Genomic DNA, 12,417 nt, shown 5'->3' on the forward strand with positions numbered 1-12,417 from the left:
GAACTGCTGACCTTGAGCTTAGCAGCTTGATTCATAACCAATACGCTACCAGAGCTCCTTAACAATAGCGTATAGGGTTTCAAAAGAGTGACTGGTGTGTTTGAAGTGCAGACTTCCGTGGTTAACAGTATACACCTTTGACCCCAACGTGACTTGAACACACAACCTTAGGATCTGGAGTCAGATGTGCTACAGTTGCGCCACGAGGCCTTTCTAAATCTTTTTGGGTCCCAACTGGAACGTGATAAAACGTTTACCCAAAATATGGCACCAGCATGCACGAGAACATTAACTTCAATGTCAACTAATTCATGGACCCTTTAACGAGGGGGAGTCAAGTGACAAAATTTACACAAGTGCTCTGACTCTTCAGTCCTGGTAAATCTAAGGTTGAGACCCCTGAGAAAAGCTGACTTATGATTTTGACTCAAAGGCTGACAGAAACCCAAGGCCGACTATCTAACCACACAGAGAGGGCGTAGTTTCTCAGTTCTCTCCTGGGGCTACGGGGGAACCAAGGTAAACGAGGATGAGACCCTAAGAACCCTTGAGTTGAGTTTCAGGCCACGCCGCCTACTTCCGGAGGCTCTGGGCACAAGGGTCGTCAGACAGCGGCAACAAGCCATGGAAAGGTTCCAGGTCTGCACTCACCCCGGGCTGCAAGGGGCGCGTTGGGTCTCTACGGCCTTTCGAGCCCGGCCCCGACGACCCTGGTGGTGGAGGTAACGCAGTACTAAGAAACCGGCTTCCCCTGTAGCAGCCGGCGAGCCCGGAAGCCAGCCACGCTTCCTCTGGACGCGCGCAGAGTGGCCTGAACACGGCTCTCAAAGGCCCCTGGGGCGAGCTCCAAAGCCTGGGTCCGCGAGGCATGAGACGCCAACATAGGCCACCCAAAGACCGCATGTTCCCGCAGAGTTCCAACCAGCCACCCGCCATGAGCCTAGGAGCCACGCCTCCCTTAGCCCGCCCTCCGACCTCCGGTTCCGGTTCCTCTTCCTCCGAAAGCCAACCGTGGGCGCTCATTCCGCCCGCGTCGCTCGATGGTTGAGTGGAAAGTCCGTGGTAGTCAGGAAGCAGTCAGCTGAGGAGCCGGGCGGCGGTAGGTGGTTCTTTGCAGCTGAAGGCGGGTCCGACCGGGTGTCTGCTTGGGCTGCGAGACTTGGGCTGGCAGGGGAGGGACTGGATCGGGCAGAGGAGCCCCTGGTAGTGGCCACGCCTTGAGCCGGGTTCAGTGACCCATGATCGTGGGGGGCACCTTTTTTGGATTGAACTCGCCGGGTTTGGGCGATCGCAGTTAGCAACGCCCCATTGTGCACCCCCAGTCTGTTAGGAGAGAAAACGCTGCCCAAGGACCAGCCCCTCACCCCCACCGGGTAACCCTCGTTCTGTCCAGACAGCCCAAGTGGAACCGCGAAGCTGTTGATCGAAGTAGAAGCCGATCCATTGCCCCTGAAATAATCCTTGATATTACCCCTCTCCTAATCATGGAGTCCTGGGGTGGCGCTGTGGATTAAAGCGCCAGACTGCAAAGCCCTTTCAACTGCGAAGTCGGCCGTTCAAGCTCACCACCTGCTCCTCGGAAACCCTATACTGGGTCTCATAGGTCGCAACCGATTTGACGGTACTTAACAACAACAATCATGATCACTAGTGGTTACAAATTGGGCTGCTAACCTCAAGGTCAGCAGTTCGAAACTGCCAGCTGTTCTGCCGGAGAAAGATAAGGCTTTCTGCTCCCGTAAAGATTTACACAGCCTCGGAAACCCTGTACAGGGTCACTGTGAGTCGGAACAGACTCCACGGCACATAACAACAACAATCATGATCACTGTTGAGTCGGAACCGACTCCACGGTACTTAACAATAACAATCACAATCATTTGACCGGTTAGGACGACAAAGGACTAAAGTGTGACTGAAGTTACCCTTTGCATCCAGTTGTTGTGAAGTGCTGTCGAGTCCGTTCCGACCCAAAGCGACCCTGTATAGGGTTTCCGAGGAGCAGCTGGTGAGCTTGAACCGCCGACCATGCAGTTCAAGCATCCAGTTAGCCTCACATTATAATGTTAGTTATCAAGCACAGCACTGTACAAAGAACTACCAGGGGGCTTCAACAAAGTTTTGTGGATGTGTACTGTAACCTTGATTTTATTTCCTTGGGTCCTAGTTTCTTCGGTAAAATGCCTTCTCCTGTGCCCCAGTCTCTTTCCGTTTGTTTTTAGCTTGTTCTGGGTTTTCTCTTGTTTTTAGCTTGTTCTGGGGCCGTTTATCTTGTTTGGATAATACAGCCCCTTACTGGTGAGGTTAAGTTGTTATTAGGAGCCACCGAGTCGGTTCTGTCTCATAGCTATGCTATGCACAACTGAATGATAGATACATTACCCGGTCCTGTGCCATCCTTACAATTATTTTCCTTGAGCCCATTGCTGCTGTCACTGTTCCAATCTACCTCGTTCACTGAGTGTCCACCTTACCAAGCATGATGTCCTTCTTCAGTGACTGGCCCCTCCTGATTACATGTCAGAATGAAGTCTCACCATCCAGGTGTCTGAGGAACGTTCTGGCTGTACATCTTCCAATACAGATTTGTTTGGTTTTCTAGCAGTCTATGGTACTTTTAGTATTCTTCTCCAACACCATAACTCAAATGCATCAATTCTTCTATGGTCTTCCTTATTCATTGTCCAACTTTCATGTGCATATGAGGCTATTGAAAATACCTTGGCTTGGGTCAGGCACACCTTAGTCCTCAAACTGTTAAATTTGGTTTTTAACACTTTTAAAGAGGTCTTTTGCAGTATATTTGCCTAATACAGTAAGTTTTTTGATTTTTTTCATTCCTTGTGAAAGTCGTTTTAACTAGCATTCCTTCTGTCTCATATTCATAGAAATACTGTAGACCCCAATAGAACTGTTTGCAGAGTTTTAGAGACTACATTTTTATGAAAACAAACAGGCTCGCCATTCTTTCACAGAGCGGCTAGTGGGTTTGAACCACTGACCTTTCTGTTAGCAGCCCAATGCTTAACCCTCTGTGCCATTTGATGGCAGTGGGTTGTTTTCCCCCTCCATTCATCTGCTGTTGTTTCTGTCTTAATAGCTGCAGTTTTATACACACACACACACACACACCCCATAGACACATAATTGATTTGCAAAATGTAGATAAAGAGGGGAAAATGCCTCCAATTCTCTTCCATTACTTCATACTTCCTGTGTGACTTTTAATTTCAGGAAGCTGTCACTGAGGCAGAAACTATGTTTGCCCTAGTGATTGTGGGACGAAACATGGCATTTTGAGTTGGTAGCACACATGGTTAAGCACTCCAGAGAGACCTTTGAACCCTTTCAATGTGAAAAAAGGCCTGGCTGTGGGGTGGGAGCATGAAAACCCTGCAAAGTGCAGTTCTACACTACAACATGGATCTCCTGGTTTGTAATCTGTTGTTGTTAAAGTGCTTTGAAGTTGGTTCTGACTCAGGGACGCTATAGAAGGTTTCTGAGGAGTGGTTGGTGTGTTTGAACTGCCGACCTTGTGGTTAGCAGTCTAGAGCTTATCCTACAGTGCCACACCAGCATGCCTACTTGATAACAAAAACTGCAGTCAGCACCTAACGACAAAAACACTTCCACAAAATGCTGGCTACTTAATGACTTTTTGTAGGAGTTTTGAGAGAAAATCTTGTGCAATTTTTCTTTTTCTGTTCTAGAAAAAGTTGCAGTTGTTACATTTACCTTTAGACTCACCAGACATATTTTCAAACATATAATTTAAAGTTTCTTTTTCATCATATGCATATAATGCTTAATGTTTTACAAAAAAAAAAAATTGCTGGGCATTCTTTTTTTATTTTAATGTTTATTGTGAATTATGTGATAGTTTACATGGGAAAACATTAGTTTTACATTCATCCTATCATATATCGTTTCATTGCTATGGTTACAATCCCATGCATCATCAACCAACCAAAGGGTATACCCTGCAAGGCTGCCTTCCGGTCGTCAGCACACAACCCCTCTCCCTCTCTCGGTCTAAAGTCCCCAGCTGCTCCATCTCTCCACGTCATCGTCTCTGCTCTGGGTAGGGTCCCGTTCTCCGCTCTTCTCCCTTAATGGTCCCAGGGACCTCTGCTTCTAGACTGAAAAGTTAATCACATACAGGTCTTCAATTTCAAAGCATTTAGCACTTCATTTTAAGAGTTATCTAAAACCCACAGTCCTGGTGTGGCACTGTAGGATAAAGCACTGGCTCACAAGGTTGGTTTGAACCACATGGTCAGAGGTTCAAACTCAGCAGCAGCTCCTTGGAAACTCGGTTATACAGGGTCACTATGAATTGGAACCAACTCAGTGGCACTTAACAGCATCAACAACAACTAAAACCTAGGTAAGTGGTGCAGACAAAACTTTCAGAATAAATTTCAACAGGCATTTGCTATTTCCCTTTCTTTTCTAAAGCACATTCTTAACTTCGAATTCTTCTGTGCCTTATTTTCTCTGAATTATAGGATTAGTTTTTGAACTTTATGGATATAAAAAACTTGTCTGAAAGTAGAATAAACCTCATATACCTATTACTAGAAATCCACTTCAATTATGTTCTATCCTATACTCCCATATTTTTGTGTGTATATTTAGTTAAATTGTTGTAAAGTGCCACTGAATCGGTTCTGACTCATAGTGGCCATGTATAGTGTTGAAACCGCCGATATGTGGTTTGTTGCCATTCCAGTGCAGATCCTACAGTGCCACATGGGAGTCCATGTGTATTTAGGGCAGGCAGGGGGTATTTTGAAAACATTCCACAGTTTAAGTATGCTTCTGAATTCTAAGTTTGTCCACTGGATATGGCTTTGGTTCTTTGTTTTCTAGATTAATCTTTCTGAGCCCTCCGGTACTCTCGGAACCATAAATGTTGTTTTTGTTAAGTGCCATCGAGCCGGTTCCGATTCACAACGACCGTGTTTATAGGGTTTCCAAGGAACAGCTGGTGGGTTTGAACTGCCAACCTTATGGTTCACAGTCCAGTGCTGATCCTATAGTGCCAGTGAATTCCCTACATAAATCCCCAGAAAACCAAACCCACTGCCATGGAGCTGATTCCAACTCATGACTGCTCTGTAGGACAGTAGAACTGTTTGTTAGAGTTCCCAAGGCGAAACTTTTATGGGAGCAGACAGTCTCCTCTTTCTCCCATGGAGTGGCTGATGGGTATGAACTTCTGAGCCTGCAGTTAGCCCAACACATTAAACTCCTAACCTCCAAAAAAACCCATTGCCTTTGAGTCCATCCCGACCCATAGAGACCCTTTCCGGGAGCAGATAGCCTCATCTTTCTCCTGTGGAGAAACTGTGGGTTGGAGCCTCCAGCCTTGCAGTTAGCAGCCCAATGTCTAACTCACAGCATGCCCCTGCCCACATATCTCTGATCTTCACAGACCACAATGTAAGTTGAAATATACTTTTCAAAATAATTAATAAAATGGTATAGTCCCTATGCTTATCCTGTTTTATTTATTTATTTTTAAATCAGTTTCCAACATTTTGGATTTCTCGCTCTGATAGCGTAATGGTTACTAGTTGGGCTGCTAACCTGAAGGCCAGCAGTTTGAAACTTCCAGCTGTTACATGTGATAAAGATGAGGCTTTCTGCTCTCGTAAAGATTTATAGTCTTGGAAACCCTCGGAACAGACTACCACACACCACCACCACTTACTACTTCTACCCCAGAACACATTGTTGTGAAGCATGTGGTCCTTGGTGGGTGGTACTCTCCCAAGTTGTTTTAAGTCTTAATGTAGCTTAGAGTTTTTCACAGGCTGAATCTATTCAGTGGTAACTGTCTCTGATAGGCTGTTTGGTAATACATGACAGAAAGCCAATTAGTCTTGGTTGTAAGCTTAAAAGGGGAATTTGTTGGCTGATGAATTTGTCCTGGATAGTTATAGCAGGGACTGGTAGATCCGGGCATTGTCTTAATGTTTTCCAGAATCTACTAATTGTCATTCAGATTCACTTCCTTTTGCGTTTATGCTCAGGAAACTTCTTAGCAGAGGTAGCTCCAGTAGTTTTTGCTAATGTTATTGTTAAGTGCCACGGAGTCGGAGTCAGTTCCAACCCATAGCGACCCTGTATAGGTTTTCTGAGGAGCAGCTGGGGGTTTGAACTGCCAACCTTGCGGTTTTGTGAATGTTGTTGTTGTTAAGTACTGTGGAGTCGATTCCAACTCATAGTGACCCTGCACAGGGTTTCTGAGGCTGTAAATCTTTATGGGAGTAGAAAGCCTCATCTTTCTCCCGCGAAACAGCTGGTAGTGAGTGTCGAACTGCCGACCTTGGGGTTAGCAGCCCGATTTGTAACCAGTATGCTAGCGGTTTTGTTAATAGGTTTAGAGAGATCCCAGAACTAGTGCTTATTGACTCAACTGGGTTGCCTGCCTGCTGGCCAAAAGGGAACTGGGGCTTTTATAAAAGGTCAGGCCTGAAGCACCAACCAAATGAGTTGAGAATAAGGAATTGGGTAGATGCCCTGTTACCAAAAGAACAGGAAGTGAATGCTGGATAGACAAAAATAACAGCTGTCTATTGGAGAAAAAATCAAATTAATTGGGACTAAAGTCCCTCTAGCTGAGCCATAGTACATATTGTCTCCTTAAAGGCTCTGATTAATCCCGGGATGCTATAGCCTTTAAACCTTATTTAAAGGTTAAAACAAACAGCTCATTTGTCAAGGGATAAAGGGACGCTCAGAAATCATTTTCCCTTTAAGCTTTGCTAATAATGTGTCATGTGATGTACTTGCTAAAATATTATTTGGTTCTTTCCTCTTGTTAATCTGTTCTTGGAATCACAAGAAAATGTGAAACCTACTAGAACTAGGGATCTTCAGCTGACACTGTGAATTTTGCATTTCTTGTCATTGTATCTGAGTTTTACACCTTTACGATCGGGTTACTTCTCATTTATATACCACTGCGTATATATCTTTATTGACATTGGTAGGGGCTTTAGATGAGGGCTGAAGGAAGAAATGAGGAAATACAAAAATGTAACATGAGAACTCCAAACCAGTTTTCAGGATTTCTATTTCTTTTCTAGTGCTGTTTTCTTGTTGTTGTTGTTGTTGGTAAGTGAGTGCCATTGAGTGGGTTCCAACTCACAGCGACCCTCTATAGGTTTGCAGGGGAGCAACTGGTGAGTTTGATGCCAACCTTGTGGCTGAAACTGATCTTATAGTCCAGTGCTTATCCTATAGTGTCACACTAGGACTCCTAAGATTGATGTCTTTGTTGTTAAGTGTCAACTCATAGTAGCCCTGTCTAGGGTTTCTGAGGTTTGAACTGCCCACCTTGCGGTTCAAACTAACCTTGTGGTCCGGTGTATTATCCACCAGGACTCTAAGACTGATGTCTTAGGGCTAGTTACATTCAACCCCAGGAGTATGGTGGCTCTGGAGGATAAACTGTAAACCACAAAGTCAACAGTTCAAGCCCACCAGCCACTCAAAGGGAGAATGATAAGGCTTACTGCTCCTGTAAAGATTGACAGCCTGAGAAACCTTATACAGGGTAACTATGAGTCAGTACCAACTGGACAGCGCTTCACAACATAACACATCAAACCAGGGAGCCCTGGTGGCTGTCACCCAAAAGGTTGGCTTCAAACTCATGCTCTGCTCCTTGGGAGAAGGATGAAGCAGTCTGTTTCCGTTAAGCTCGACCGCCTTGGAAACCATGTGGGGCAGGTCTGTGCTCTAGAGGATCGCTGTGAGTCGGAACTGAGCCAACAGCAGTAGGTTTGGTGTTTTGGTTTCTATCCAACCAGATTAGGGAATAAAGGAAAGTAACCAAGTTCATTAGGGGATAGACCAATTAGCAAGTGTACCATTAGGGATGACCATTAAAGAATGAAACCAAACCCAGGGACATCAGGTCAATTCCAACTCATAGCAACCCTGTATGTTGTTGCTGTTAAGTACTATAGAAGCGGTTCCGACTCACAGCGACCCTGTACAGGGTTTCCGAGGAGTGACTGGTAAGTTTGAACTGCCACCCTGTGGTTAGCAGTCCACTGCTTATCCTATAGCACCACACCAGGATTCCAAATGAGGCCCTTAATTCTCAAATAAGTAAAACGCGAGTCTGATTTGTGTTGCCGATTGTGGAGTTGTTGCTACCAAATCTGGTACGGGAGCGTTTATAATTAGGACTTCACCTATCTGTAGACGGGTCCATGAGACTTTGTAGGTATATTAATAGGGCAAATGACTGCAGATCAGAAGTCTCAATGTGATTCTTAGATGTCACAAATGATTTACGTTTTAATAATAAATGCAGGTTCCCAGTAACAATTTATACTGCAATCTTTGACAATAAAAAGAGCTGATAATTTAGGATCTTGGCCGTTAGTTTTGTTTTAATCCTTTGTGTTCATGGTTCTTTTAAGAGATGGTTACAAATTTAGATTGCAAACACTAATAAAAGTATATATTTTTGTTTGTGTGTGTGTGTAGGGATGGTGGTGGTTTAAATTCCTTGCTCTTGTTGGTCACAATCCAGGGCAGTAGTCATTTGAAAGAAAGAAAGATTAGTTATTTCCTGCTTGGATTATGGGAGTCAAGGGGTCAATATTCAGATTAAAGACAAAAAAAGTTAGAATTAGAATCCAAGTATTAAACAACCAAGAGGCTCTGCTCACAGAAATGACAGTGTCATAGGTAATTTTATGCCAATTCTTTATTGAATTATTCCTCTCCAAATAAATACATATTTAAGTAAAAAAAAAAAAATAAATTCCACTCTTTTCATATTTCCACTGCCTCTTCCTGCTTAAAAATTTGAGAAACTTATTTCAGGTTACATATCTGGAGTGGATAAGTACTGGACCACAAGGTCAGTTTGAACCACAAGTTCGATGATTCAAACTCAGCAGTAGCTCCTCAGAAACCCTACACAGGATCTCTGTGAGTTGGAACCAACTCCATGGCACTTAACTACAACAACAACCTACCCACATGGTGTACAGGTGTGGTGCTGTCACATAAGCATTGGTCTGCTAACTGGAAGGCCAGTGGTTCAAACTCACAAGTCACTCCTTGGAAACTATACAGGTCACTATGAGTTGGAACTGACTTGATGGCACTTAACACCACCACTACCCATCAGCAGAGAGGAAAGACCTATCCTTATAGAAAGGAGCCTATATTGGGGATCTAGTATATAACTTAGGATGAATTAGTATCATACTTTCAAATAGAACCTTGAAGTTTTGACAGAAGCATTTTAGTATTTGGTGGAAAGATGTTAGTATATGTGTGTTTAGAATTAGTGTATTGTTTCTTCAGAATAAGAAATTATTTCAGATTTGAATTTGGCTTCATTACAATTAGGATGCCTAGTTCTTAATAGAATGAAAACACCTTTTTGTAAATTGTTACTCTCCGGAAGGATGGTAGTTATCATCTGTTTTACAGATAAGAAATTGGAAGTGTTGTACAAACATGGTCATTCTAATCTATGGTCATCCAAAGACCTTGTCTCCATACCAAGGCCCTTAGTAAGTTAAACTACTAAGTTTAATATTCATTTTAGCATTTTCTTCAGTCCGGTTAAAAAATTAAGGTGCTTATAACTTTATCTTTTTCACTTGATTTCGTTTACAGGAAAGCTGTTTGGAGGTTATGGATGATAAGCACCATCCTGGAACCCTATGTGAGAGTTCAGAACACCTCTTCTCCTTTGGAGTGATAGCCGATATTCAGTACGCTGATCTAGACGATGGCTCTAATTTCCATGGAACCAGGAGGCGGTATTACAGACACAGTCTTCTTCATCTGCAGGGCGCTATTGAAGACTGGAATCAAGAAGCCAGCGCACCCTGTTGTGTACTGCAGCTCGGAGATATCATCGATGGCTATAATGCAGAGCAGCAAGCCTCAGAAAAGTCCCTGGAGCTGGTTATAAACACATTCAAAATGCTCAAAGTCCCAGTTCATCATACATGGGGCAACCACGAGTTTTATAACTTTAGTAGAGACTATTTGGCAAACTCCAAACTGAACACAAAGTGTCTAGAAGACCAAATTACACATCATCCTGAGACTGTCCCTTCAGAGGATTATTATGCTTACCATTTTGTACCCTTCCCTAAATTCCGCTTCATTCTACTGGATGCTTATGACTTGAGTGTCTTGGGTGTGGATCAGGCTTCTCCGAAATACCAGCAATGTCTGAGGATACTGCAGGAGCATAATCCAAACACGGAATTGAACAGTCCCGAAGGTGAATTGTTCCTTTGAGCTGAGAATCTTAATACATTGTCTTTAAATTCTTCAGCTACCTTTTATTCAGCAGGAAGATGCACGCTGAAGGTAAAAGTATATCGTTGCTGTTGTTCAGGGTCAGGATTTCTCAGCAGCTTGATGTCACACGGATTGATTGCAGTTGATTCAAGATTTCTTTACTTAGCAGATACATGAATGCTTACCCTATGCTGAGCACCTTTTCTAGGGTGAGCTATTCAGAGCTATCAAAAGATAGCCCTTTTTAATGGTGGTTGTTGTGTCGAGTCGGTTCTCACTCACAGTGACTCTGTATAGGGTTTCTGAGGAGCAGCTGGTGGGTTTGAACTGCTGACCTTGTGGTTCACAGTCCATAGTGCAGCCCTACTGTGGTGCTGTGGGTTAATGCACTGGACTGCAGAGTCGGTTTAAACCACAGAGTTTGTGGTTCAAGCTCACCACCTGCTCCTCGGAAATGCTATACAGGGTCGTTTATGGGTCGGAACCGACTCGACAGCACTTAAGAAAAACAGCCTTCTCCATGGTGAAACGTGCTATCAGGTAAGTAAACCAGGTTATGTTATAACAAAGGACTGTTGTTGTTGTTAAGTGTGTCGAGTTGGTTCCAATGCATTCTCAGCCTGTACAGGGTTTCCAAGGAGTGGCTGGTAGGTTTGAACTGCCAACCTTGAGGTCAGCAGTCTAGTGCTTACCCTACAGCACCGCAGCAGAACACTAAGGAAGGACTATTTAGAATAGAGGGTCTGAGACATGATCTCCAAGGGAGAAATCATACAGCCCAGCCACAACCGTGCCCTGTGTAGCTCCACCCATTGGGCAGTAGCCAGTATCAGTTCCTATACCACCTGACCAGTGACAGATAGCAGCCAACACCAGCCAAACCCACCCTAAACTGAGGTGCAGGGACAGAGAACAGTGCACACACTTCCCTTCTCCAACTACATCCACAGGATATAGTGAGAGCCTCAGAACAAGTCAGCATACAATAACCAAGTAAATATAAATACAAAAACACCACACTGTCTCAGAGACAACAGGCAATTAATTCACACGAATAAATGAGACAGTGACCCAGAAACAAATGAGAAGATACAGAGCATTTCTGAAGAATAGAAGGCCATGGAACTGACTAAAAACAAACTCAAAAGAATGATATTTAGATACCTTCATAGGATTGACAGAAAGATCAAGAAAAACAAGGAGGACACAGAAAAAACTTGAGAAGAATTCAGGAAAACGCCATTAAGAACAAACAAAGTAAAGGCAAGTTTTGATACGATCTAGAACCTGCCATTAGAAATCCAGAAGATTAATGTTAAGGTTTTAGAAATGGACAAAACATTGACAGGAGCAGATGCAAAGCAATGAGAGCCTGAATTAGTGAGCTTGAAGATAAATCTCCCAAGACTAGTATGCTAGAAGAACAATCAGTAAAAGAGTGAAAAAGATTTAAAGAAAGCTTAAGAGTTATGTGAGATAACATGAAGAGAAGTAACTTACAGGTGATTGGAATTCTAGAACAGGAAGACATAATGAAAAGCACATAGAAAATTGTCAGAGTAGTTGGAAGAAAACTTCCCTAACATCATGAAAGCTGAGAAGATAAACATACAAGAGACTGAACAAACACGAAACAGGATAGATCCTAGAAGAAAATCACCAGACATATCATGATCAAATTTTCCAAAACCAAAGACAAGGAAAGAATGCTGAGAGCAGCTTGGGGAAACCAAAAAGTACTATGGAAAAGAACCAAGAAGACTTAGCTCTGATTTCTTAGAAACCACACAGGCAAGAAGACAATGGGATAACATGCAAAACTCTGAAAGAAAAAAGTCACCAGCCAAGGATCATATACCCACAAAGCTGCCCCTCAAAAACAATTGCAAAATTAGGACATTTTCAGATAAATAGAAATGGAAGGAATTTGTAATAACCAGACCAATTTTATAAAATAGACTAAAGGGTGTTCTTTGGAAACTGAGAACCAACAACATGATAACACCATCCAGAACACAATCTAGATATGTTGTTATTGTTGTTAGGTGCCATTGAGTCAGTACCGACCTATGTGACCTTATGCACAGCAGAACAAAGCACTGCCTGATCCTGGGCCAA

General features: G+C 43.3%; 2 protein-coding genes across 2 annotated transcripts in view; one reads left to right on the forward strand and one right to left on the reverse strand.

Annotated features, from left to right (window-relative positions):
• Nucleotides 1–1,023, reverse strand: part of LOC102828931 (protein SCO1 homolog, mitochondrial-like) — an 18,491-nt gene extending 17,468 nt beyond the window's left edge. The window contains exon 1 of the mRNA XM_006863508.1: nucleotides 652–1,023. Coding sequence (XP_006863570.1) covers nucleotides 652–1,023 — 372 coding nt within the window. The remainder of the gene's footprint in view (nucleotides 1–651) is intronic.
• Nucleotides 1,024–9,678: 8,655 nt separating this feature from the next.
• ADPRM (ADP-ribose/CDP-alcohol diphosphatase, manganese-dependent) overlaps nucleotides 9,679–12,417 on the forward strand; it is an 11,641-nt gene continuing 8,902 nt past the window's right edge. Inside the window, 1 exon segment of the mRNA XM_006878410.1 lies at nucleotides 9,679–10,279. Within this exon segment, the coding sequence (XP_006878472.1) occupies nucleotides 9,679–10,279 (601 nt within the window).

This window comes from Chrysochloris asiatica, unplaced genomic scaffold (genome assembly GCF_000296735.1).
Source record: "Chrysochloris asiatica unplaced genomic scaffold, ChrAsi1.0 scaffold00054, whole genome shotgun sequence".
Lineage (NCBI taxonomy): Eukaryota > Metazoa > Chordata > Mammalia > Afrosoricida > Chrysochloridae > Chrysochloris > Chrysochloris asiatica.